General features: G+C 41.0%; 1 protein-coding gene across 1 annotated transcript in view; it reads right to left on the bottom strand.

Annotated features, from left to right (window-relative positions):
* Window positions 1-27,311, bottom strand: part of tnfaip8l3 (tumor necrosis factor, alpha-induced protein 8-like 3) — a 59,538-nt gene extending 32,227 nt beyond the window's left edge. Inside the window, exon 1 of the mRNA XM_079826201.1 lies at window positions 27,028-27,311. Coding sequence (XP_079682327.1) covers window positions 27,028-27,073 — 46 coding nt within the window. The 5' untranslated portion in view covers window positions 27,074-27,311. The remainder of the gene's footprint in view (window positions 1-27,027) is intronic.
* Window positions 27,312-27,595: the final 284 nt, after the last annotated feature.

Raw genomic sequence — 27,595 nt, 5'->3', positions numbered from 1 at the left:
GGCATAAGAACAACCCCAAAGCAGAATGTTCGAGGAGTATCAATGCATTTCGGTCTTGCAAGCACTGTAATAAAGTTTGTGGTGAGATTTTGTGTGTGGTGGCGGCAAAGTCATGGGCCTCCTCGTCTGGGATCGGCACCAACTCTGCAGTGACGTTTACTCTTGTGAGGAGCTGTCAACATTTAAAAGACGCACAGCAGAGATGGTTCACTGTGAGTGAATGCTTGGCACAACATTGGGAGCCTTCACTCTTTCCATACTGGAAAAAGACAGAGAGGAAACGCGGATGGAACAAAAACGGGCAAAATGTGAAAAGAAAAGAGACACAGGGGGAAAGTGTGAGCAACGATGGAGAGTAAAATTATTTGGAAAGACTGATCTAGTCTGCTTGGTTTTCAGTTTGATGTAAAGGTCAAGGCTTCTTACACAATACTGAAGAAAAAAAACAGAGATCACAACAGAAAAAATGCTTAGATTAGAAGAGGGAACATCAGGCAGGAAAGAAAAAAACCCCATAAAGATCTCTTTTGTTCTCAGCTGATTGTTCTACACAGTTATACAACTCCTGAAGGGATGGTAAATATAACTAAAACAATTATCTTAATATTTTTGAAAAGGGTAATTTTGTCACATTTTTCCAAAGAAGGAGAATCTTTCAAGCAACAGCTAATTAGATTCAAAATGTTTAATGCAGGCAGCAAAAATCTTACATTTTAAAGTCATGTTTTCCATACAGTTAACTTAACATAATTTTTGCTAGTCTTTTTAGTCTCAACACTGTCATACTCACAAATCATGAGGAAGGATTGTGCACTTAAGCATATTTATTTTTTAAAGAACACTGTTTCCGTAATAGGTACTCTTTTTAAAAGTATGTTACAGTGTACTTCTTTTTCACAAGGGCAAACACTAAGCAATAAAACATTCCTCTGGATAATCTGTAACTAGACCAATTTCCTTATGTGAAATCTCTAACACACAAACACACACACATACACATGAGATCTGATCTCTGGTGGTTTAACTACTAAAATGAGCTAGAAACAAAAGAAATCACTACTCTATTTTTGTTTTTCTGTGTGGAACATATAGATTGGTTTCATTGTTTCTCATCATCTGCAGCCCAAACACACACTAACAGGAAACACTGATTCTGAATCAATACCTGCTTCTCTGACATCACAGTTCAAATTTAGCAGCCTGAACTCATTAGCTGTGTTCCAAACCCTAGCATCCCTTCAGCCATCCCTTCAGCCATCACGGATGTACTCTTAAGCTAAGATTGATCCAAACAGGCTGGAAACATATGCTATCTTAAAAGACCTAATTTGGCCTTCTTGGAGAAGCCAATGCAAGAATTCAGTACATCGAGCTCAGTGAAAAAAAAAAAATACTCCAAAATGGCTGATCCAAGACATGAGGAATGGTAAATGTTAAAAAGGCATATTTTATTTAACCCTCAGGGGTGTAAGGCAGTTTTGGGGCCCTTTAGAACTTTTTTTTTAGTTAATGTGGGCAGGGATACTTGCATGGATCTCCGTGGGCGTGGCCGCATTAGCGGATAATGAGGAGTCTCATGAATGACTGACATCCCTCTTTTTTCAAACAGATTACATAAACAGAGATTTTTTGTTTTGTTTTTTATTTACATTATTTAAAACCTGACATTTCAATGTTTCATTACACATATTTCTCATGTTTGTGTGACAAGTATTCGCTAAGTTACAGTTCATTTTCTGATGAGTATCAGGACGGACTTCATTGAGAAAGAGACAGCAGGTTGCGCATCATGTTTGCTTTCTTTATTTTTTGCAAAAAGCACAACATTTTGTTTTTATTGTGAGTGTACACAAATAAAAGTAGACACTTAACTGTTTCGATTGATGTATAACCCTTAGTATGTTGAGTCTCTTTCGCACAGATAAGAAAAAAAGTGAGGTGGTTGCGCCGGCGCAAATACAATTAAAATACAATTCTGTATGAACTACCCTAATGAAAAATAAGTGCACTCGATTGTATTGTAATGCACACTTGTAGTGTACTTTAACTCTTATATTTTTAAAAACTATACTTGCAACATAGGTAATATTCATAAAATAATAGGTAATTTAAGTGTACTAAAGAGAGTAGAGTTAATATATTTAAAATGTACTAAATTGTAACTTCATTACTAATGTGTAATTACAAATATATTTAAATAAATGACAGAAGTTTCAATAGAAATTACAATAAAGTTTATTTTAGTTTACCATAAATGCTTGTCAGTATATTACAAAGTACAAAGTATATTAAAATAATATAGTTTTAAAGTATTTCCATAAGTACTCGTTTTAAAAGTATGCTAAAATGCTAAAACGATACTACTTTTTCACAAGCGTACTGAACATTATTTAACACAATATGTATGTGTGCTGTACATTTTTTGTTGTTTGCTTAGCCACATGCTAACCTCAGACTTTATCGGATACAGTTGAGTCTCTTGTATATTTCTCAAGTCATTCACATAAAGTTCCATTTAGGTTAGACCTTGAGGGCATGTTCTTGTGTTCCATTTGTGCTGTTTTTAATGATTGTTTTGTGTTCAAATGCATCAGAGGTTTTTTTAAGAAACGTCCTTATCCCTACATTCCGTTCCATTCCATTGCGCTCCGCCAAGCTGTTTTTGACCTCAAGAACATATTTTATGTGAACTTTCAAATGGCTGCCTATGTAGTAGCCAGTAAGTTAGCCTGACTCATACTGACCTTTGTCTGAAAGTGCAGAAGGTATATGGGTTATTCTCAGTGTGTGTATGTGTGTGTGTGTGTGAATATGTATGTGTATGTGTATGTGTATGTGTATGTGTATGTGTATGTGTATGTGTATGTGTATGTGTGGTTTGCACTAGCCTGCATGTTTCTAATGTGTGATTAAACATAAAGGTCAGCTGTCAACTCTGCAAGATGTTGGATTTTGCCCTTTGGTGATTTTTTAAAATCAATTTATTGCATGGTAATATAGATATCTCTGATTGACTGACAAAATGTAGGTTATGTGATAACACTGGTACATTTAAAGGTTTGATGTCAGGCTTGTTAAATGTGTTTTGTTTGAGAGAGACAGATGTCCTTTGCTCTCTGAGGGTGTTTATTTGGTTCTGGGTATTTAATTGTACACAGACTGTTACCCTGCATTATGCTTTTATGAGATTTGTTTTGGTAACGTATTGAATGAGAGCCGTGCCATGTGTTATCAAGTGTTCTCCAGAGCCCCTATAGATAGTCTCAGCCTAATGGTGCGTTCACACCGGACGCGATTCGCGTGAGTGATTTACATGTTAAGTCTATGCAGAGACGTGAAATGGCATTCTGCGGCGCGATTTGCGCGAATGAGGCGGCGAGATTCGCGCGATTGAGGTGGCGCGAAGGACGCGAATCGCTCAATTTGAAAAATCTGAACTTTGGCGGATATTTCGCGCCGCGTTAACCAATCAGGAGCTTGCTCTAGTAGTGACAACAATGAGGAGAAAATCTGTATATTAATATCTGGTTCAGACAATATGATTATCACTGTGATAACATTAAATGACATGAAACACAACCCAGTCTCTTTTTGTTAAATGCAAGTTTATGTATGATCAATAATACAAAAGTATAAGTAATGTATAACGAGCTATACATGAAATAAAGCAAACAATGCAGTCAAACATTCAAAGTCAGTGCTAGTAGGCTAACGTTACAACTGCAACGTACAGTTATAGCCTAAAAATATAAAGTAATGAAACTTATCTTTGCCCTCAGCCTAAACGATTTGCCAGGGAACAAATTATAGATCCATGAGACCAAAGATCGGCCGTTACAAGACGAATTATAGCTCGAGACACACCACAGAGACATCAGAGCCAGCGGCAGACGGCAGAAGGACTGGCCGAGGAAAGGTTGCCCTCGCCGGCTTTGACGAGCGCTGACCGCCGCTGTCCGCTGGAGCTCACAACTCCGAAAACGGCAGATAAAATGTTCAAATAGGCACTCTTTATATAAATAAACCAAAGATTTGAGCTTTAAACAACTACATTATCAACTGAAAAAGTCTTAAAACTACGTTTTGTCACACATTAACAGTAGATTTTAACAAAAAAAAAGACATGTAAACACAGCCCATGTCAGCTATTTCTCAACGAGACGAGCTGCTGGCGGAAGCCCCGCCCATGACGCGAATTCGCGTCTGTTGTGCAGTGAATGTCACGCGCGAGTAAACTCAAAATGTACACGCGTCCACCTTCGTACGATTAGCGCAAATTATTCGCGCGAATCGCATCCGGTGTGAACGCCACATTAGACGTCACGCCTACAAACCGCTGGTTGAACGTCTGATGCATATCGCACACTTAACTGGAAACACTTCAGGATTTTCGAAGTCGTCATCTAATTGGTTGAATTCTACAGGATGTCCGGGTGACATGAGTGTCGCGTTCTTTAATGGTCTACCTGGAAACAAAGATGCCATGATGCCAAACCCCTCATGGAAGAAAAACTCTGTCGTGTCTACAACTGTAACAATGAGTGTTTATCAGGATCAACTAAACGCTTTTTATTACATCTAAATTAGGGTTGTGTCTGACAACATCACGATGGAGCACCACCATCAGGATGCCATGCCCTCCGTTGCAAGTCTTTTTGTGAGTGCGACCCACACTAATCATCTTCTATAGTTAAACTAAAAACTTAGCAGGGATTGCTCTGTAAATTAAATTGAGAATATAACTAATGCATATATGCTATTTTAAATACTGTAGTCTATGCCAGATATATATAGGCCTAGCCTACATTTTGAAATAATTTGAGCATGCGTGTTTATTTTAGCACTTCCGTCAGTGAAACAACACACTACAGCCTATAAAACATTTAAACGATTATCAGTAAATAATGGTAACCTAAAGAATATAAGAAAATTAAATATTAGTTAAAAAAATAGTTTCATACTTTTTCCCCACAAAGATGTGTCATATACCGCTCTGCGCTTTGAGATGAATGTGGGACACGAGCTGGATAGACACCTTCTTTTCGAATATCTTCTTCTTCATGTTTTCTCCTGATGTTGCAAAGCAACACTTGTTGTAAAAGGTCTGAAGAGCGAATTTTATCTTCCACAGGGTCAAGACATTTAGGCAAAGTTTGATTATTCACTGCCAGAGAAAACTAAACTATTATCACCTATGTATGTGTGTGTGTGTGTGTGTGTGTGTGTGTGTGTGTGTGTGTGTGTGTGTGTGTGTGTGTGTGTGTGTGTGTGTGTGTGTGTGTGTGTGTGTGTGTGTGTGTGTGTGTGTGTGTGTGTGTGTGTGTGTGTGTGTGTGTGTGTGAAATGAGCTATTCAAATAAACTTGACGCACCTTACCAAGATTAAAAAACAAGAACAAACTGTGTTAAATAAAATTTGAAGTAAAAAGGTATTCGTCCGTGTGTCGGATTCGTACAGTGTTTTTTATACTTTACCACAGTAAAGGATGTGAATAGTTATAATAGACTTAATTATAAGCAAACGAAAGCAAGAAACGTTTATAATCCCCTGCGAAAATGGGTGTGACGTGAGTGAAGATTTGGGAAAAGAAATGAGATGTCCATGTCCATTGGGATAAAATGGACTAGGCCTATTGTTAAAATTCACGGAAAATCGGGTGACCAGATCGCAAAACAGAATAAAAAAGCTGACAAATCTTAAATTGGGCTCAGCCTACCTCTCTCATTCGGCATGAATCCATAGCCTATATTTTCATGGCTGCGATGTAACATTTAACTGCTAATTTATTTCCTTTGTAGGCTAAACAAAGCTTTGTGCTTCACTCCTGTGGTAATATTTACGTGAAACAGCATTCACATAAAAAACACTGGGTTAGTAAAATAACGAAATTATATTTTTAAAGTAGAAAATAGTATTTATGTAAAGAGATATATTAAAATAAAAAGACCACAACTCTTCTTAAGTGGAAAGAAGCTGCTTTTTTTCAACCTAGCTGATGAACCTGGAGGATGAATCACCCCCCCCCCCCTCCAACGACGATATCATCGACCATCGCGAATTAGCGACCAAAATCACACACATTTTAAGATTTTGTCTTCAAGCTAGTGTTGTCTTCAGAACAGAATGCTATTATTTAATTGAGCTTCTTTTTTAAAATAGTAGTTGGAATAAAGCGATGCATATAAACCCATTTAAAATAATTGGTGTCAAACTGTCATAGCTCTTTTCACACCCTCATAACACTTGCTACTCATTCCTATCCATCAAATACTCTGTCAGAGCTTTCTCTAGTATGCATTCTAGTCATCAGTGTAGTCAAGAGCACTTTCAGTGTGCATTCACATAACACAGTTGTGTCATTTACAAATTTTGTGTATTTTTTTAGTCTGAATACACTATATAACACTATTAAATTTTGCCACAAGTTTGCTGCAAATCATTATTTAGAAAGGAAAGTCTATAGACTAGAGTAATGATGAAATGATAATGAGTTATGACATCAACCTGGTTCCCTCAACATTCCCTCAAGAGTTTTGGATAGTTACAGAAAATAAGCTCTGTGACCAACAAAAGTTTAGGATTGTTTCACATTTTGTTCATCATGAAAATCGTCAAATGAACACAATTTCTGTGAATTTTGAAGCTATAAACGTAAGCTAAATGTAATTATAAAATGACTACACCACAGTTATGCGGCCTTGATGTTATCACCGCTAAGCTTCCGACAAGTCTTTTAATCTTTATTTAAAATCATGATGGAAAGTGTGAGTTAGAAGAGATAGCATGAGCCCGATTATAAACAAAATGAGGCTGTAAAACTAGTGAGTAGATGGGTTTTCCTGTTTGGAGTGATGATGTTTAATGTCCTTGGAAACCTAAGACACATAAAAGCTTATAAATATCACGAGTAGGGTATTACTGATGCATTTTATGTCATAGAGTAAACTGAAAAATATATTGCGCTTGTGTTAACCACAGACCTTATTTCAGGCAGTTAACCAAAAACCTATTCATAAAACCCATTGGTACGGTGGAACTGGAAGTGCAGAAATGCTTACTCATTTCCAGGTTTTAGGACTCATTCCTGCAGCCCTCTATAATGTAGTCTTGCATAGTCAGACCTTCAGACTGATGGCAGAATGTCTATAGACTCCATAGCAGCTTTCATCAGCCAAGGACCGGCCAGAGGCTGTCTGATTGATATGTAAAGCAACCAATCACATTTAGGGCCCTGTCATACACCTGACGCAACACGATGCCAGGCACGCTACGAAAGTGTTCCCTTTCGAAAGGGAACTCTCGCTGCGTCTAGCTGACGCTATGGGGAACGCCCTCGGCGTGACTGGTGTCTGAAGCTACTATCGAATCACGGCAAAGCTGAGCTGAGCGTCGCACCACAGATCTTTTTCTCCGGGCCACCAAGCAGACTGCTGCTGCTATCGGCCGCTCTATGGCGGCTATGGGAGTCACGGAGAGGCATCTGTGGCTGAGCCTGGCTGATATCGGGGAGAAAGAGAAGGGCTTTCTCCTCGATTCGCCGGTTTCGCCTACTGAACTTTTCGGCACCTCCGTTGAGGCGGTGGTTGGAAAGTTCAGGGAGGCGAAGGCGCGCTCAGCGGCATTTAAGAGCATGCATACCGCTGAGATGCGCGCCCCCACCCAGGCAGGCGGGACCTGGTCCTTCACGGTCTGAGGACCGTAGGCAGGACCAGAGGGCTAGCGTCTCCTCTCGTGCCCCCCCCCCCCCCTCCATGCACAGAGGAGACGGGATTCCTGCGGGGAAAAAGGATCTGAGGGAGGTGATCCAGGACAAACGCTCTCAAAGAGGGCGTTGGTGGTGGATCACTTCCCTTGAGGGCGGTTACATCCTAGCCCTCTTCTTTTTCCTTTTTAAATGTCTTTTTATGATTTTTTACCCAGGCGCTTCTTACATCAGGCCTGAGGCGGGCCCATGATAGTAGAACTATGTTCTGATGGCCCGCCCGGACTTGCTCAGTGAGAACGCCCCTTTCAGGCATTCAAGGGCGGTAGAACATGGTGGTGAGAACTGCACAATGAGTCTTCGCTCAGCATGCAGCCGGTGAGAGTGGTCATTTTTGTGTGTTACACTAAAAATATGTATTTCTTACAGACCCCAGGTTCCTGTATAGAGTTGGGTATTCATCAGAGAGAACTGTCTTTCCCCTGCTTAGTTAGGCTTAACACAGCACCAGTCTCTGGGCTGTGTATGTGAGCGTGTGTTGGCTTTCCCTGGTTGGTCAAGATGGCGCCAGATAGGCCACCGCGTATGGTTATCAGAAGATGGGCCTCCTCTCATTTTGAGAGTAGTGTTTAGGCCGCCGCTCTTTTCTTTGAAATGTTTGCAGATTACTAGGCGGTAGCACACTTTTCTGATAGAATGTAGTGTTTGTCTGCCGCTTAGGGTTACTATGTGTCTTCAGTTCCCTAAGCCACTGCAGGTTGGATTATTTTGTCTCTGTTACGACTGAGCGCTGAGGCGTCAGTTGGTATGTGGATGAAGGAGGCGCGTTGCTGAGGCACCGTCACCTTTGGTTGTGCACCACTTAGATCGGAGGCCCCCTCTCACTGAGAGTCGTTGGTTTAAGTAGCAGTCAGTTTGTTTGTCTGGCAGTTATTTCGCGTTTTTGCGAAACTCGTACAGCTTGTAGGCTTTTACAAGCCTCCCTGTAACGGGTCCCCATAGTAATGGGTAGCTATCATGTGTTAGGCCTCAGCAGGCCTCCATGAAGACGAGCCGTAGGGTCTAATATTACTACAACCCACATTTTGCAAATATGTCTGTCCCAGTTAGCAGGAAGGATTGCACCGTTTTCAAGAGTACGGTGACAGTGGTAGGCCTTATCAGGCCTCTAGTAAGGCAGGTGCCAATGCTTAAGCATCAAGGTACTACTAGCCTAGCTGGCTATCAGGTTAAAAAGGGGAAAATACGCTCTCCTGAAGGTCGGCTGTCAATTGTAGGCCTCAGTAGGCCTCTTGAACAAGGCGCTTTTCAGTTGGAAGGCCTCAACCAGGCCTCACTGGAGGTATGTACCGATGTGCGCATCAGGACAGCTAGCCTGGAGGCTATCAGGTTGTAGGCCTCATCAGGCCTCCCCGAAGGCCCGCTGTTAGTTGTAAGGCCTTACTAGGCCTCCCTGAGGGTGAGCTCTCAGGTTGTGATCACTACCAGAGGCAGGTTGTAGGCCTCATCAGGCCTCCCTGAAGGCCTGCTGTTAACTCTAAGACCTTACTAGGCTTTCCTGAGGGTGAGCTCCCAGATTGTGGTCACTCCCAGAGGCAGGTTGTAGGCCTCATCAGGCCTCCCTGAAGGCCTGCTGTTAATTCTAGGCCTTAATAGGCCTCCCTGACTCGAACAAGGTAGTAGGCCCCATCAGGCCTCCCTAAGGTGTTCCTGGGATCCAGTCATCTGAAACAGTTAGCACGCATTGCAAACAGGTAGCAGGCCTCTCCAGGCCTCCCTAAAGGCTGGTTATCAGGTAGTAGGCCTCAATAGGCCTCCCTTGAGGGCGAGTTCCTTAAATCAGGATGCTCGAATAGCCTGCGTAGCTTGACTGTCGAGTAGTAGGCCTCATTAGGCCTCCCGGAGGGTGAGCTCCCAGATTGTGGTCACTCGAACAAGGTAGTAGGCCCCATCAGGCCTCCCTAAGTCGTTCCTGGGACCCAGTCATTTGAAACAGTTAGCACGAATTGCAAACAGGTAGCAGGCCTCTCCAGGCCTCCCTGAAGGCTGGTTATCAGGCAGTAGGCCTTAATAGGCCTCCCTTGAGGACGGGTTCCTTAAACAGGATGCTCGACTAGCCTGCGTAGCTTGACTGTCAAGTAGTAGTCCTCCATTAGGCCTCCTTGAGGAAAACAAGGGTAACCTCAGCAGGACCATGCTTCGCTGGCAGGTGGTAGGCCTCCCTAGGCCTCCCTGGAAGTGAGCTTGAACGCTCTGAAAATTGGCGGTATTGCTGTCAGGTAGTAGGCCTCACTAGGCCTCCTTGAGGACGGAGTCCCGAGCCAGGATGCTTGGGTTTCCAGCATGGCTTGCGGTTAGGTAGTAGGCCTCTATAGGCCTCCCTGGAATACCCGCTATCAAGTAGTAGGCCCACAGGGCCTCCTTGAAGGTGAAGTTCCTGAGCTAGGTACTTTGATTACCAGTTCTCTGTGAGAACTTGTGGTAGTTGGGCCTACAGCTGGAGGTTACTCGCCAGGCAGGCTCAGCTGCTCCCCTCAATGAAGGTCGTCTATGAGTGCTCAGCCGCCTGAGCCTGGTCAGACGGTCGTAGGCCTCTCATGAGGCCTCCCTGTTAGATCAGTCATTAGGACCTTTCGGCCTCCCTACTGCTTTGAAACACAAGCACCTGGTAGATCCTTGATTTGAGCAGGCAGACTCCCCTTGATAGCAAGGGTTGAAAAGCACTACGCTGAGTATTGCTCTCTTGGATAACCCGTCTCTGAGTTCCGGGCTAAGTAGGACTGCCAGTGTTTCAGTCCCTTAGCTTGGATGCCCCCTGGGCACCATCCAGAGGCTCTGTTTTGAACAGACAGGGTTGGCTAAACCGAAGTGTCCATATCACTTAGGGCACCAGGTCAGACCTCCCTGGTGGCACTCGGGAGAACTGGTTTCCTGAGTAGTGACTGGCTGGGGTTCCTTCGGGTCCCCTAGCCACATTCCCTTAAAGGGACCCCTTCGGTGGAAGTAGTGGTCCCGGGCCTTCGAGCTGTCTGGATGGAACCCCACGCAGTGCGTTAGGGTTCCGTTTAGTTGCATAGCTTGGGCTATGACCGTAGGGAGTGCTGTCACTGTCAGCCCAGTGACCTGAGGGGGAATTGCTCAGGTTTTTCTATGAATTACTTGTGTTGACAGTTGTCACTGCCAATGGGCAGACACTCCCCTCAGCATGGCGGCGTTGGTATATCGTTCCCCATAGCGTCAGCTAGACGCAGCGAGAGTTCCCTTTCGAAAGGGAACGTCTAAGGGTACGTATGTAACCTCTGTTCCCTGAGAACAGGGAACGAGCGCTGCGTCGCGTTGCCATGCTTCAGGGCCTATTTGCCATACAGTCCCTTCAGATGAGAAGATGTGTATGTGTTGGCACGGCGCCCTTTTATACTTCCGGGTCGCACGATGATGACGTCATGGGCTGACGTCGGTCAAAGACTTTGCCGTGATTCGATAGTAGCTTCAGACACCAGTCACGCCGAGGGCGTTCCCCATAGCGTCAGCTAGACGCAGTGCTCGTTCCCTGTTCTCAGGGAACAGAGGTTACATACGTAACCTTAGACGTTTTTTTGCTAATTTCAGCCCGATGCAGTTATCATTTTCACGTCCAGAGACATGTTGTTTAAATAGCAAATGTACTCACGCCCATCTGTTCGCGTGCTGGTCTGAAAATGAGGTTTAAAAACTGAATATTTCAAAGAAATAACTCTGATAGAAAACCAATATATTGGCAAACTTTAAGACACAAATCTATGTAATAAACTGAATATTTCATAGAAATATCTCTGAGAGCAAACTAATACAGTGCTGCTTGAAAGTTTATTGCAAGAACCCCTTGCAGAATCTGTGAAAATTTGAATAATTTTAACAAAAAAAGAGGGATCATACAAAATGCATGTTTTTTTTTTTATTTATTACTGCCTTGAATGCATTTTTGAACCCATTCCAGCAGTGACTGTATTATTTTGAGACCCATCTTTTGACACTGAGGACAATTGAGGGACTCAAACACAACTATTAAAAAGGTTCAAACATTAACTGATGCTCCAGAAGGAAACACGATGCATTAAGAGCCTGAGGGTGAAAACTTTTGAAGATCAATTCAATTGTGCTTAATTTCTCTTCCGGGAAAAAATTAAGTATCTTTTATTGCTTCCGAAGGGCAGTATGAATAAAACAAATAAAAAAAGATATTTAAAGGTCCCATGGCATGGCATTTTTCTATTATTTTATAATGTTTCCTGAGGTGTACTTATATTGTTAGTATGATTTTTACATCATAAAATGTCATAATTTAGAAATAAAAGGCATTTTTTCAATACTGCTGTTTGCCCTGTGGCTAAATGCCCTGTTTCAAGAGGCGTGTCTGCTGTGAGACTTCAGTAAAAACGGCCACTGTTGTGATTGGCTGACATCTTTGCATTTGAAATGAGCGGAGGGGCGTGGTTTAACAAGGTCTACGGCGCACGAGCTGCTGCCAGAGAGACGGATGGACCTGAGTTCACTTCACATCAGTTCTCAGCATGTCTCAGTTCAGTGAACTGTTGTAGTTACTAGAATATACTTCAGGTTATTAGTTTATTTCTAGTCGGAGGGGCTGTCACTCATGTCAGAAAGTTAGTAACTTTAGTAAATTATGGATCAGCGCTGACTCGAGACACGAACCGTTTAAAACGATTCAGTCCGATTTGGTGAACTGGTTCGGTTCACTAAAAAGAACCGATTCAAAAGAATGATTCGTTTGCGAACCGGACATCACGGAGACGGAGCGATTGCTAACAAAGTTATTTATAGTAACTACTGAGTTGTGAGAGCGCTGTCTGTCAGCGCGAGTTTATTGTGTTTGTATCTGAGTATCTGTATCTATGTTCTAATCATATGAAAAGCGTCAGTGTCGCGCATTGAGTACACAGCGCAAACAAAGACACAACAGCAGTAATCGAATGTAATTCAGTTTATTGTGGGGATAGCTGGCTAGCCTAGCCGGATACCCTCACGCTTACCCCCCTTCTGCTTAATCTTGCGCCGCGTTTGGTGCCTCCGCTGTGGGCCAGATGCAGTACTCGGGGGTCGGGGATATAGAAGGCCGACCGGTCAGTGCAGCCCGAGCCTCGGCGTGCGTGAGGTTTATCTCTAAAGAGATGTGAGTCTGCCGATGTTGAGCAGAAACTCATGACTGTATGCACATTGTAGAACAGATAGACGCGACGAGGACGTACAAAAACACTGACTCACAAGATAGAAAACACGAAAACACCGTTCTGTCGGGAGAGAGAGAAGCCACAGTGTGTGCACGAATAATAAATAATTAGCTACACATAAGAAATCACTGATCACAGATAAGAAGGAACTGAAAAAAGACTTATGTTTTCATTTGTACATCCAAACACTGAGAAACTGCCAGCATTCACTCGTTCACAAGCCATGATCTCTCGAGGACAAATATAGGGCTTGCATGGGCGTGCCAGATTCTCTGGGTGGAGGAAAGGGAGGTAACCATTCCTGTGTGGACGTCAAAACAGGAGACTTCAGGATTGGCTAGTCTGGCCTGTCATTTTCTCAAAGGCAGAGAAAGACAGCCAGAACTCGGTTTTACACCGATCAACATTTCTATCCACTTGGGGACAATATTCAGGCTAGGGGAACTCATATTAATGTTGAAATACCTTATAAAATGAAAATGTCATGCCATGGGACATTTAAACAAAATAAGAACAATTTGCACATCTTCATCCTGTTCAAAAGTTTTCAACCCCCAGCTCTTAATGCACCCTGTTTCCTTCTGGAGCATTAGTGAGTTTGAACCTTTTGTATTAGTTGTTTAATAGTTGTCCCTCAATTGTCCCTCAAAATCATAGAGTCACTGCTGGAAAAGGAACAAAAATGTAAAAGATGCTGGAAAACTGAAGAATTTTTGGGACCTGGAGGATCTTTCTGAACAGCATTGGGCAGTTTAAACTGCTCAGGACAAACAAGGGACTCCCTCTTATTTTGTAAAAATTGTTCACATTTGCACAAATGCTGCAATGTGTTCACAAACTTTCAAGCAGCACTGTATATTGGCAAACCTTAAGACATAAGTCCGGCCATATGTGTATTTTGCAAAACACTTTGTAGGATGATGCCAGGAACTTATTTGCCACATCTAGCATTTGTTCCCCTTCAAGCGCTCATTGCAACAACCTGCTATACTTGATTCATGAATTATTGGATTTTCTTAATCTTACGAACCAAAAACCAAAAAACACAAACAAAACAAAAATAAATACATAATATTAATATATACATGCACACATGGAACAAAAAAATCTTGCTGACAACAATCTCATCTGTGTACAGTATGCATCAGACTACTACAAAGGTAAACTTCTTTGAAATGACCTTTTTTAGTATTGACTGCATAACAATGATTCCTCACTGTTTAAATATTTATTTTAATGTGTGCAACAGTGAATTATACTCCAATAATTAATCAAAGGATGGCACCATACGCCCTCACAGATGTCTGGACTGAGCCCAGAATATCCACTGACCCTAGTAAAATCCCACCGTGGTGGTGCTCAATGTTGAGATCCCATTGAGTTGTTAAAATTACATTTGTGATTGTAGTTCCTATCTGTTTAATATCTTGCATAAAATTGTCTGTTTTAAATTTTCCAAAGGTGGGGGCTCGTCTAATGACTGACAAAGAGAAGCCAACCAGACAGCATGAATTCAGATCTAATTATGGCTCAGATCTACTCAATGCTCAATGAGAGATTTAAAGAGTTAAATGTTCATCTGCTGTTTGTGATATCACTGTGAGCAGCTGCTCTATGATTATTTAGACTTTGGTGAGTCTAAAAAAGACAACAAAGCTAGAAAACCATGAGTAGAAAGATGACTGGCCAACCAATGTCAAATATAAGTGTCCTCCTCCAGAAGAGAAGGCAGAACAGCCTGGGGTGATTATGTGGATTTAAGGAAGCCTTTGAGGGCAGAGTTACGCTCCCTCTCGTCTGGCACGCACGTGCATTTTCCAGACTCGGCAGAAACCGCAGGAGGTTTGCATCCGGCAGCTGATTTTTAAATGGAAGCTAACAGTTTTTACGTCCCTCCCAGCAGATCTTGAAATGTCAGATGAACCCTGATACCTTTATGTCCTGAACTCATTGTCACAAAAGTTTCGAACTTTTCCTTCTGCTTCAGTGCTGATGGCCTCAGACCGCAAATATCTTGCGAAAGATGGTTAGATAAGTAAAACAAGTTTGTCATAATCTGATCTGCCCACACTTCCCTATTAAGATGTATCAACAATCTAGGGTCAACAAAGTATTAAACTTAAAGGAAAACTTTCATTTCTTCCTTCTGTGAAACACAGCAAAATATGTTTAAAAAATTTTTTTCTGTTTTTTATATGTGTGTAGTTATTAATTTCTTGTAGGAAGACACATCATGGCCATTTTCCAGGATGTCAATGTCAAGATTCACTAGGCTCAAAATGTGAAAGCATGGTTGGGAGCATGAATGATAATTTTCCACACATGAATTGGCACCTCTGAGGAGTCCAGACCTTAAATACATTTGAAGTCTTTGGGATATGCTGGAGGAGACTTTACAGAGTGCTTGACTCTTGCATTGTCATTACAAGATCATTGCAAGATCATATCAAGATATGCACCAATTTTTGGACAAGATCTTGATGCTTGAAAAGCAGCTTGTTGTTGTGCTATCATTACTTATGTAAGTAATCTTACTCAGTATAAAAACAAAATAGTGTAGGTCAATGGAAAGTCCCCAACATGATCGAAAACCAAATGCGTGTGTTTACACGCATTCCACAGACTCAAAACCAAGTGTCTGGACTGTCTGTATCTCTGAACAAACCCCTGTCCCCAAATATTAAACTTTGGCTTGTTACTCATTCAGCACTTTTAATGCTACAGATATGAATGATACTTTAAATTGTGCAGTTGGTTGAGGAGAGTGGTACTATTATTTTTTTAAACTATCAAACTTACAGTTTTCAGAAAAAAATATGAAATTAACAAAATCTCATTATAATAATTCTACAGACAAAAAGTCAAACAGGTTTGGAATGACATCCGTGAGAAAAAGATGACAATTTTTTCAGAAAATTTTTGGGTCAACTATTCTAAATGATGAGCTCTTATGACTTGGGCAACTAAATAGTAACCACGAAACTACCCACAACACTGTAACAACTACCCAGGGGCGCGTTTCCCTAAAGCATCATTTGCCATCTATGGTCGTTTCAAGCATAGTTCAACGAGTCAGTGTTTCCCGAAAGCATACTTCCAATGAACATTCGTAAACAGCATCGCTGAGTTAAATGGTTGGAACAACAGCATGACGTGGACTCATTATCTTGAGCAAAACAAGCAAGCTGACATTCAGTACAATCTATACTTTTTATTTCGAATACAAATGTCGTTTATGTCTTTTAGTTTTTCGAGATTTAAAGCACCATTTTTGAAGAGTGTGCATGCGCGTACATGCTCTAGTAGCCTATATAAGAATGAGCCTCTGATGGAATCTGGAAATAAAGCAAAATAACTGAGAAAAATGAGAATTACTCCTCAGATACCATGTCCGTAATTTATAGCAAAAAATCTAGCATGAATTCAATCTCAAGCGAATTCATTAAAATAAGTTATTACTCCACCACCTGCGTTACATCATTAACAAATGCATCGCACTATGGTAGTTAAGCAGTGAGATATGCTGTTGTATGGGAAACACACCCCAGAACAGTGCTAAAAACACTTCGGCATTACCCTAGCAACAGCATAGCTACACCCTGGCAACCACTCATAACACCCTAAGCATCATGGCAGCAACTTTTGCAGTATGTAAGCAACATTCTTGTTTTCTTTTCCCTTTAAAATTTTAATCAAGTGTGTAACTGCAGATAAGCCCTAAGCCAAAACCTAAAAACTGTTATCATTTTTAAAATAGGATTATTTAGTCTCTTATGTTGTTGTTTTTTTTTTCTCTTTCTTTTGAGGATGTCAAAACCAGAGTTATCTTCTGGGGAAAATTTTGTACATAAAAAAGTATAACTGGGTCAGAAGCAAGCAAAACAAACATCTAGGTACAGACGACCCATGCCACTAGCATAGAAGCTGCCCACCCCCCTCTTGACCGCAGTCTCAGTGGGTGATTTCCTGTCCAGAAAAGCTCTCAGCCTGAGTCAGTCCTGCCAGCTTCCCCATAACCCTGATGTGTTTGCGTGAGGGTTACTGTCTCACTCTTGGCTCACACACTCTCACATCTCTCCAAATGGATGCTTTTATAATTATAGAAGCCATTTATTCTATGAGTTATGCATATTCATTCTGAAAATGGAGCTGTGGAGAGCAATTCTGTCAGTCACATTAAGACAGAGGGTTCGACTGCAATACATTGGATAATATATTGGAACATCAATCTCAGGAGCTAAAAAGCACAAAGACCTACACCGGTCCAATACACACCTTAACTATAGACCCACAACACATACAAATAAAAGAAAGAGGATATGATCCCAAAAGAGTACTGTCCACTATACAATACTGTATACGGCCTACTATTTTTTAGAAATCATATGTGAATCAGAAGGCATTATGACGCAATTTGCAATAGTACACATTAGCGTCAGATGTAGTAGCCTATATAGCAAAGACAGGCCACTCGTATTAAAATTAATAAAAGAAATTGGAACACCCAACATGACAGCTCTATTAAAGGCATACTCCACCCAAAAATGTTTAATTCTCTTACATTCTTTTTTTCAGAAGAACTCCAAAGTTGGTGTTAGTGTTTTCTAAAGGAAAAATGTAGGTATGTGTAAGAAAAATACTAATATTGAATACTTTTTTTTATAAACTGTCCCTTCCGGCCAACTGTCATAAGTGGGTTCATGAGTTCACCCTTGACTTAAAGAGGTGGTTGATTTCACTTTTTTAACTTTAGTTAGTGTGTAATGTTGCTGTTTGAGCATAAACAACATCTGTAATGTTACTATGCTCAAAGTTCAATGCAAAGGGAGATATTTAAGGACATTTTAATGACTTCACAAACGGCTGGTAGGGACTACAATAAGCTTATTCACGGGTTAGTGACATGACTAACCCTACAATTTACATAAACCCTGCCCCCCGGAACAACAAAGGACATGTTGAGAAGAAGAAGAACTGTTGTAGTAGAGCAGATTTAGGATCTGCTCAAGCTGTCGCGTCAATCTTTTAACATTTATTGCAATACAGTACGTAACACAAATGCAATAGCATGTCATAAAAGCAAGATGACAACATAAGTTATAACCGTAATTAAACTAAACTATACCTGTTCTGTCTCCATGCAGCTGCATATTCTCTGACTCTGCAGGTGATGAAATATATTGCTCTTGTAAATACTTGCCAGCTTTTAAAGAAATACAAGTCTAGAAATGCATCCAGTGCTCTGCAGTGGTCAAAAAGGATATAAACAGTGAATTTTGAAGTGATATATTCTTGAAAACTCAGAGATGTGGATTCGGACAGCAATTAAATTACCACACGACCTTGGTGTTTGTCTAAAACAGTAAGTAATTCGGCCGGGGATTTTTACGCGGGTTGTGAGAGACGGATGGCAATAAAATCACTGACTAGCCCCTGTAAATGATGACAATACCTTCCGACCCCACGAGGAACAATTACCATCCGAATAGGGCTTTAGCCAACTCCTTCACCACTAACGGAGCGAGCTGGAAAATCAAACTTTTCCTGAACCCCGTGGGGAGGAGGGCCACATCATCAAAACTCAGCAAAGATTGTTCTTGCTCCGGCTTTAACTTCTGGATATTCGGCAGCGGTGCCACAACGGAATGAATGGCTTCGCTCGCATCTTTCTCCGCCGTCATTACTGAACTACAACTCAAACTAGCACACAACATCAAGGTCATCGTTCTCAGTCACTCCCTCTGTTCGCTGATTGGACTGGTAAAAATTTGTTTGGAGAAATCTTAAGGATATACCGCAGTCCCAGACGGAGTACTGAAGGAAAATTAAAATTGAGCGGAAGTACATAGAAGGGCCTCAGTACGTACGTAGAAGTATGTACGTACTGAGGCTAGGTCTCAGCCCGATTGCAAACTAAATCTGGGGTGGTTCGCTTGAGGTGTGAAAGCGACCCAAATGACCAACAAACCAAATGGTAATTTATAACAAGAAGTGTGCTATATAAAAAGAAACAGTGTCTGATTCTGTGCGAGAGCATATAAGTTATCACAGTTGAAAACCAAAAGCGCACCTCTTCATCTTAAAATATTGCGTAATTGCGCTTCTCTGTGTAAGAATGCTGTCCTGATGAAGCCTTGATTCCTACTCTAGCTGTATTAACATTCGTATATGTTTGAATGTGTCTTGACACAGTTAACCTATAGAGAGCGCTGGGACATCCAGAGAGAGCGCGTTTGAATTTGCTGCAGTATCAATACAAATTTAGTATATAATGTAATAGTGTTTGCATGGGTCATGAGGAAACTCTGACCAATAGGAGGACAGTTGTACTCGCATGTGACTTGCATGAACACATTTTGATACGCTTTGAAAGGCTGCCTTGTGAAAGAGAACCAAACCATGAAGAAAATGCAACATTGTAACAAATTAAGTCCATACGTGTGAAAACGCCCATAGAAACATAAGCATTCAAAGCATAACCATTTGATATGATGATATTTGCATACTGAATTGTTCTTGCTTGCATAGATCGTCAAATTATCTAAAACTTTAACATGTCTTTTGTGGCCTTTTGATCACAACTATTTCCCTCTGGAAATGCTAATGTCGTTATTATTATTATTGCCATTATCTGAATACTCTGGCCACATTGTAAACACAGAGGCTAATAAACCCCTAACAGACACCAGGCAGTTCAATTAAAAGTGCTTTACTATAGCATTTCTCTGTTTAATGGAAGAGAGCAGTGGAAATGGCTGTGGTATGCCTCAGGGACAGTTTATAGTCACTCATACTTTTGTCTGTTTTCACTGATGTGATTCTTGTTAAATGTGGATGAAAAATATTCCCCTATTTCAGCACAATTTCTCTCTCTCTTTCTCTCTCTCTCTCTCTCTCTTCACCCCCACCCCTTCCTGTCTTTGGGCTAAAATGATGACTGTTTCCCCGTTGCGGAATTAAATATATGCCAGAAAGCTCAGAAAAGTATTTAGATGGTTATTTTTCTCATTTACACACAGATTCTTCATGCGGAGGGAGGAAAAACTCTCTTTAATTCTCTCTCTCTCTCACTCTATCGTTTTCCTTTTATCTTTTTGGTGGGGCTGATTTTCCTCTGGCAAAACACAACAGAGAGTTCTGGTCCACACGTGGCTTCACTGTCTCTCTGTGCAGTGTGTTAGTTGTGCTGGTTTGTGTGGTGCTACAGGTCAGATATCAGTACAAAGAAATCAAAAGAAGCTTGTCTCGTGGATCAAGGTGATGATAACAGCTGGATCTCACATGGATCAAAGCTGGATTTAAAGAGATAGTTCACCCAAAAATCTCCAGAGCTGTGTGGATTTCTTTTTTAGGCTTCAAATTTTGGGCTGCCATTCACTGCCATTGTAATGCTTGGAAGCGCCAGGACATATTTTAATATAACTTTAATATAACAACTTAAGATTTTATTCGTCTGAAAAAAAAATGTCATATACACCTAGGATGGTTTGAGGGTGAGCAAATCATGGGGTAATTTTCATTTTTGGGTGAACTATCCCTTTAACTCGTTGAAAGTGAAGCGTACAATTAGGCCTGTCGATGTATTAATTCAGTGTAATAAAAAAAAGGTTGTAACACTTTATTTTGATGGTCCCTTTCGAACATTCTGTTGACTATAAGTAACTTTGCAACTAAATGTCAACGAATTCTCATTAGAGTATTATTAGACTGTCTGCTTAATATCTGCTAACTCTTTATTGTGATGGCCCTCCAATAGACATTCTACTGACTATAAGTAATTTTGTAACTACATTTTATTTTAACCTTAACACTACCAGTCTACGAATACTCTATTAATACTCTAATGAGAGTTAGTTGACATGTAGGTGCAATGTTACTTATAGTTACTTATAGTCAACAGAATGTGTTAAAGGCACCAATAGTGGCATCACTGTTAAAAAGCCCCTTTTAGATTCTTTATTTTTAAGAGTGTATCAGCTAAGAATTTTAGTGCTAACGTGTGAATGGTTGAAATATGTTGTAAAATCATTGCATGTGTAAATGACAACTGGGGTACATTCACCAGGAAAGGCGAAAATTTTACCTCAATTTAACAGGTTTTGTGTATGAAAGTGGCTGTTGTCGGTGTGTCAGACTGCTTTGGTTCAGAGATAAAGGCTAAAGCCTGCTGACACAACAAACACACACCCACGCTTACCCATCACATTTCTTGAGAATCCAAAGATGGACACATGTCCCAGGAAGGAGATCAAGACCTTTGATTACTAAAACACACACCCTGGCCCAATGCAAAACATTTCAGCAGTATCCACCGAAAACTGCTGGGTTTTGGAAAAACAGACATTCTAAACAGTGTCTGCAGTTTCAAATTCCCTACTGGCTTATTGACACACACTGACTCAAAACAAACAACCTGAGTAAATCTGTTCCTCTGGGTTTCTGATGCAAAAAGTCAGACATAGATCTTTAGTCAACCCTTGTGAAAAAGATGTACACTTTAAAGAAAAAAAAACAAAACAACTTAAGTGTGAACTGAATGTAATGTTTTCAGGCACTTAAAGAAGTAGTTCACCTTAACATTAAAATTGCCACATGATTTACTCGACCTCAAGCCATCCTTGGTGTATATGACTTTCTTCTTTATGATGATCACAATGAACGGAGCTATATAAATAAATATCCTGACTCTTCCAACCGTTATAATGGCAGTGATGGGGTCTATTGAGTTTCAAGCTCAAAAAAGCACATCCATCCTTCGTGAATGTACTCCACTCGGCTCCAGGGGGTTAATAAAGGCCGTCTGAAGCAAATTGGGTTTTGTACGAAAAATGTCCATATTTAAAACTTTATAAAAGTAAAATATCTAGATTACGACTTACGAAAAAAGCGTAACTGGTGCAATGTATCACTAGAACGTAGCGTAAGCATTTTGAACTGCGAGAGGCATTATGCTTTTTGCGTGAGTTGAATATGGAAGGCGATCTGGCGGAAGCTAGACATTTTACTTTATAAAGTTTTAAATAAGAATATTTGTCTAACGAAACCCCATCGATTTACTTCTGAAGGCCTTTATTAACCCCCTGGAGCTGTGTGGAGTATGTTTATGAAGGATGGAATTTTACATTATTGCATAGTCATGAAAGTGTACTCTCTTTAAGTACACTTAAGTGGCCTTTTTATTTCATTAATATTATATTATCTGCAAGTACAAAATATACTTTCAAGATTTGAAGTTCAATTCTTTTTCACTAGGGAAGACAAGTTGGTTTGCAAATACCATGTGAATACTTTTGCTAAATTGAGTTAATCCCTGCTGATCTTAAAGGGGTCATAGAATGACATTTTTGTACAAGTTAATATGATTCTTTAGTGTCTAAATGAAAAGTTTGTAATATACTTTAATTAAAAATTCTCATTAGTATTGTAAGAAAACACTCATTTTACCTGGTCAAACCAGCTCAGTTTTCAGCAAGTCATTTCAGTGTATGTGACTTTAAATGATAATGAGCTTTGCTCACCCGCCCCCTCTGCTCTGTGGGGCGTTCGGTTCGACCCGACACAACACCACAACACACGTGGAGTGTTGCCTTGACAACATTTGAGGGTATATTTTCGAGAAATAATGGCAACGGGAGTCTCTGAGGAAACATCTGAGGAAACATTTTGGTTTTCAACCTTATCATTTTGAACCGGAGTCGGACCAGGAACAGATGACGAACCCATCGAAGTTCGAACAGGACGTTTCTGAATGGTTGGTTAACGTCATGTCACTTTGATCTATCTTTGTACTGGCAGAGTAGCGTAGTTGCTATGTGTTTACTGATGTATATGTAAGTTCATTGACAGATTGATGTTATGTTATAAGATTTTTTTTTACATTACTTCTTAATCAGTAACAGACACCGTTATAAACCATGTACAAAAGTAAGCTTAGTGTAGTGTTACCACGTTAACTTTATCACCGGAGTACACAGTTTGTAATAACAACCATAACGCGTTGTTCATTATAAACGTGGGATTATGAATTATATTGAGAACGTCATACACAGAAAGCATGCCGTAATGTAACTTACCCTGTAAACTTTAGCCTCATTCATCGTGAAGCATGCAAGCGATTTGCAAAGATTAATATAAAGGTTAATAAAACGTTACACTCACATCTTCCTGAGGTGCAGCAGGAACACGATCCTTTTTTCAAGAGCAGCTTATTAGCAAAACCTGCTTTATACTGATGCTCGTTTATAAAGCAGTCTGACGTTGATCGGGGGGAATATTCCCTTCTAAAACAAAACTCAGCAGCCACTGGGTCTTCAGCGGTTCGGATTTAGGAACATCAAAATGACTGCTGTGTTCGTTATTACACCCAACAACACAACACCACAATCGCTTAGACGCCATTCTGCTCCAGCGTATCAACAATGGCGGACTGATGTCAGCTCGCTCAGGGCGGGTCTGTGTTGAAACGCTGCTGTCAATCAACAATCTTAGGAGGGGCGTACACCGTGTAACGTCACACGATCAGACGGCTCGATTTGAGACAGGGGAAAATATATAAGGAGATTAAAAAAAAACACTGGATGTATTTTTATCATTATAGGATGGTTGTGTACAGGCACTGCCAACACACATTTCCGTATAATCAACTTGTAAAAGTGCATGTACCATTCTATGACCCCTTTAAGGAGGACAGCCCAGCAATAGGAAATAAAATCAAAAATGAGATCTCTTTGATACCTGTTTCACATTGCACACATAAGCAGTGTGTAAGTGAAGCAGCAACATTGTGCTTTCAAACAATATCTTCAACAAATCTGAGCTCTCTTTTAAAAGCTTTGAAATGTCCTCTGAGCTGTAGTTGTTCAGTTGCAGAGTCACATGTGGGTTTGTGTTGTAGTGTCTCTAATCAGCTCTGCAGTTACTCATCATGAGGAGAACATGTGTATATGAGAAAGAATGTATGTGTGTAGGGTGGAACGGAAATGGCTGGCCACTATTTCACTGCTCAATGTGATCCTTTATCCTAGCCTAGAAATAGACGCACCCTAGCGGCAGCAAATCTAATTTGCAGCCAGGGTAGTATAGCAACTCTCCGCTGGCTTGCATGCTGGAAAAACCAAACTCTGGCCAGGCCAATCACATTGTGTATAGAGTCGGTGGGCGGGCTTAACATAATGACGGCAGAGTTGCGGCGGTTCCGCGTGCTACTCGTAAACAAAGAAGCTTTTTTCACAAATCACCTTTGTCTGCAACTCTGGAAGACTTGGAGTTAAGCTTTTCTTTGAGAAAAGAACAAAGAACGACCCTGAAGTCATTCATAAGAAAGGAAGATCTGTTCGGAGTTTTGCCGACCAGATACAGCGAAAGTTTAATCTATCAACTAGCTCCACTTCACCTTCTTCGTCTCTGGTTGGTTGTAGCGCTATCCTATTGCGTGCAGAGGGAATTTGAAAGACAATCGTTTATCCCACCCCTCGGATTGTGCCCTGCCAATGGTGAGTTCCCAGACCCAACATCTTGATGTGGGTCTGGCTTGTCAGGCTACCTTTATCCCTTACTTTGATGAATCTAATGCAGACTAATCTGCAGCAGAGTATTGCTACTGTATCTGTCATACTTTACTGGGACTAGACGAAATCTCCAGCATCTCTCCACCACTGCAGTCCAGGCATGTTTAGGTAAATTCACACTGCACCAACACACGGCGACCACCGGTAAGACACTTCATAGGGTTTTGTCAGATCTGGCGATGGAGAGTGAATTGGCGTTTAAAGGGGTGGTTGATTATGATTTCTTTTTTTTGTCTTTTTTTTACTTTAGTTAGTGTGTAATGTTGCTCTTTGAGCATAAACAACATCTGCAAAGTTATGACGCTTAAAGTTCAAAGCAAAGGGAGATATTTTCTTTCATAAAAATCGCTTTTTAAGGGCTACAACAAACGGCTGGTAGGGACTACAATGAGCTTCTTCACGGGTTAGTGACATCACTAATCCTAAAATGTACATAAACCCTGCCCCAAGGAACACGCAACAAAGGCCATGTTGAGAAGCTCTTCTCAGAGCTCTTAAAGCTCCACCCTCTTCTTGAAAGGGGGCCGGGAGCAGAAGCTCATTTGCATTTAAAGGGACACACACAAAAACAGCACATTTGTCTGACAATTTTAACATGCTATAAAAAATGATCTGTGGGGTATTTTTGGCTAAAACTTCACATACACATTCTGGGAACATCAGAGACTTTACATCTTGTAAAAAGGGGCATCCCTTTAAATTAAATTAAAATATAAAGTTTCTAAACATACATTCCAGAAGAGTAAGCCCATCTAATCTTCTAATTAACCACCAGGGCAATCATTACATTACTCTGGTGTCAGTTGTTCCGGCATCTCGCCACCTCCCCAACACCACATCTATACTTTAGTTGTCTTGCCTATAATCCTCTCCATGCATAGTAGTCCCATAGGGGGTATATTAGAGCTTGAGTTGACCCTCCTCCATTACATACAGTGAGATAAACTTGTTTAACCATCCATCTATTCTCCGCTTGCCCTGTGTAGGATTGTAGGGATGCTAGAGCCTATCGCAGCATCTTGGGCCTTAGACAGGGAAACACCTTGGATTAATGGCCAGTCCATCACAGGGATAAAAACATGTTTAACCTTTACAGTTAAACGATTAAATGGGTATCAGAACTCATCAAACTGCAATTTGCCAAAATGCCAAAAGTGCGCTCATCTACACTGCACATCCAGTTATAACAATCTTCTCCATTATATGACAAGTTACTGCTGCCGGTTACCAGTCCAGGTAGGCATAAGAAAGAAACCTGCATGTCCTTGTGCCCCAAAGTTGTGAAGACCATCCGATCAGACTGAAACCACCCGATCAGTTCTGACATTTCTGCGAGAACTTGCCCTTTTTTTGCCAATAGATCTGGGTGGTCCATGGCCATGCAGTCTGAGGCAAACTGGTAACTTATTCAGCCAAGAAAATTGAGATAAAATAAACATGAAAGAGCATCTCCCTCTCCAGTCCACAACTCTTTGAGAAAGACCTTCAGCCAAACCTCACAGAAGCCGAGGACCTCAAGCTGTCAGACGCCCCACTAATGTAATGACTTACACATACAACTGACATTACCACATTCATGCCTCGTCAGCAATGGATAGAGGGAGTCCAGCAGGAATAGTTCTTCCAACTGTGAAAGTTTGGTCATCATTTATTTACTTAGGTTCTTCAGTTAAATTCTTTCAACTCAGAATTTTTGTGGGAGGACTCGTTGCTAAATACTGCAAAATGTTGGTAGTATTTAATTGTAAGAATACTTCCATGTCATTCAGAAGTTCTCAGTTATGTACTGTATATATTTGAAGTATCTGGCTTATTATCTGAACATTGGCATACAGCAAGAGTATAGAGTTATAACATTAATGTGCATAGTGTAGTTCAGATCATTTGCTCTAGGAAGAATTTGATGAGAACTTTTTGAGGTTAAATGAGATCTCTGTCTTTTGATGATAGCCTTTGGTATCTTGACAATTCTGGGCAGATTTTGCTGAAAACATTTTCTGGAACTCTAGAAGAGACAGTTTTTTTTCTCAGGAAACAAAGCAGGAAATTCTCTCTAGAATAAACAACTGAGACATTAAAGAGATCTCATTTGTCTTTGCTTTGGGTCCTTTCACAACTCTTTCAGCAAGATTATGCTTATTCTTTATCGTAATCATAAGGTTGTTTTAGGTTTGTCTGCCAACTTGTATCATAAGCAGTAGAGTCTGTGAACCTTGCCAGCCATAAACCAAAGTGCTGCTGTTCATTTTTCCACCACCCTTGCGTTCAGCCAGCTCAAATATCACAGATTAACTTTTCCTCCGAGAGCAAAACCACAGATAATAAAGCTCTGAAGAGATGAAACAAGCACTTGGCGGATGGACTCCCTGTCACAGGCTGTCATTTCGGGCAAGGAAGATGAGTACTATGATGAATGTTAAATGTGTTAATGAGAAAAGTAGCAGCACGTGTCTGTGCTCGCCTGCGCTGCCAGAAGCTGCAAACCAAGTTTGAGAAACAGAAGACTAGAAAGAGAGGACCGATCCCTTACCTGGAGAGATCTCTCCTTCACTCTGATCTCCAGAATCTGAGTCCATCTCTCCACAAAGAACCTCTCCTCTACTCTTTTCACTCCACTTCTTCCTCTGTTTTTGTCTGTCTCTGTCCTGTCCCTCCGCACTGAAAACTGTTTTCTTGAGCTCAAATGCACCAGCCGTCCGTGTTCAGAATATAACTGACTCAATGAGTGCGCGCTGTTTGCCGAGCGCCTTTTCTGTGCAGTCAGACTGCCTTCTTTCACTGACACTCTCTTGCTTCCACTTTCTCCTCTCGTTTGCTTCCTTCCCCTCCCTCTCTCCCTCTCCCTCTCTCCCTCTGTCCCTCCTCCCCCTTCTCCCCTCGGCTCGACATTGTGATGCCTACAAAAACATTAAGAGGAGGAAAACTCTGTCTCTCTCTGAGCTGATCTCTTGCCCGTGAGGAATGTTTTTGTATGTTGGGTAGTGTTTTTATTTTCATCCAGGCATTTTTGTGTGCTATTTTAGGGGCAAGTTTATTTTTTAATGTAAAAAAAATATTTTTGGATGGCCAAGTGAATGGCAAATGACAGCAGTGCTGAA

Source organism: Gobio gobio (genome assembly GCF_949357685.1).
Source record: "Gobio gobio genome assembly, chromosome: 9".
Classification (NCBI taxonomy): domain Eukaryota; kingdom Metazoa; phylum Chordata; class Actinopteri; order Cypriniformes; family Gobionidae; genus Gobio; species Gobio gobio.
The sequence above is the reverse complement of the archived record's forward strand: the minus strand, read 5'-3'. Positions and strand labels throughout refer to the sequence as shown.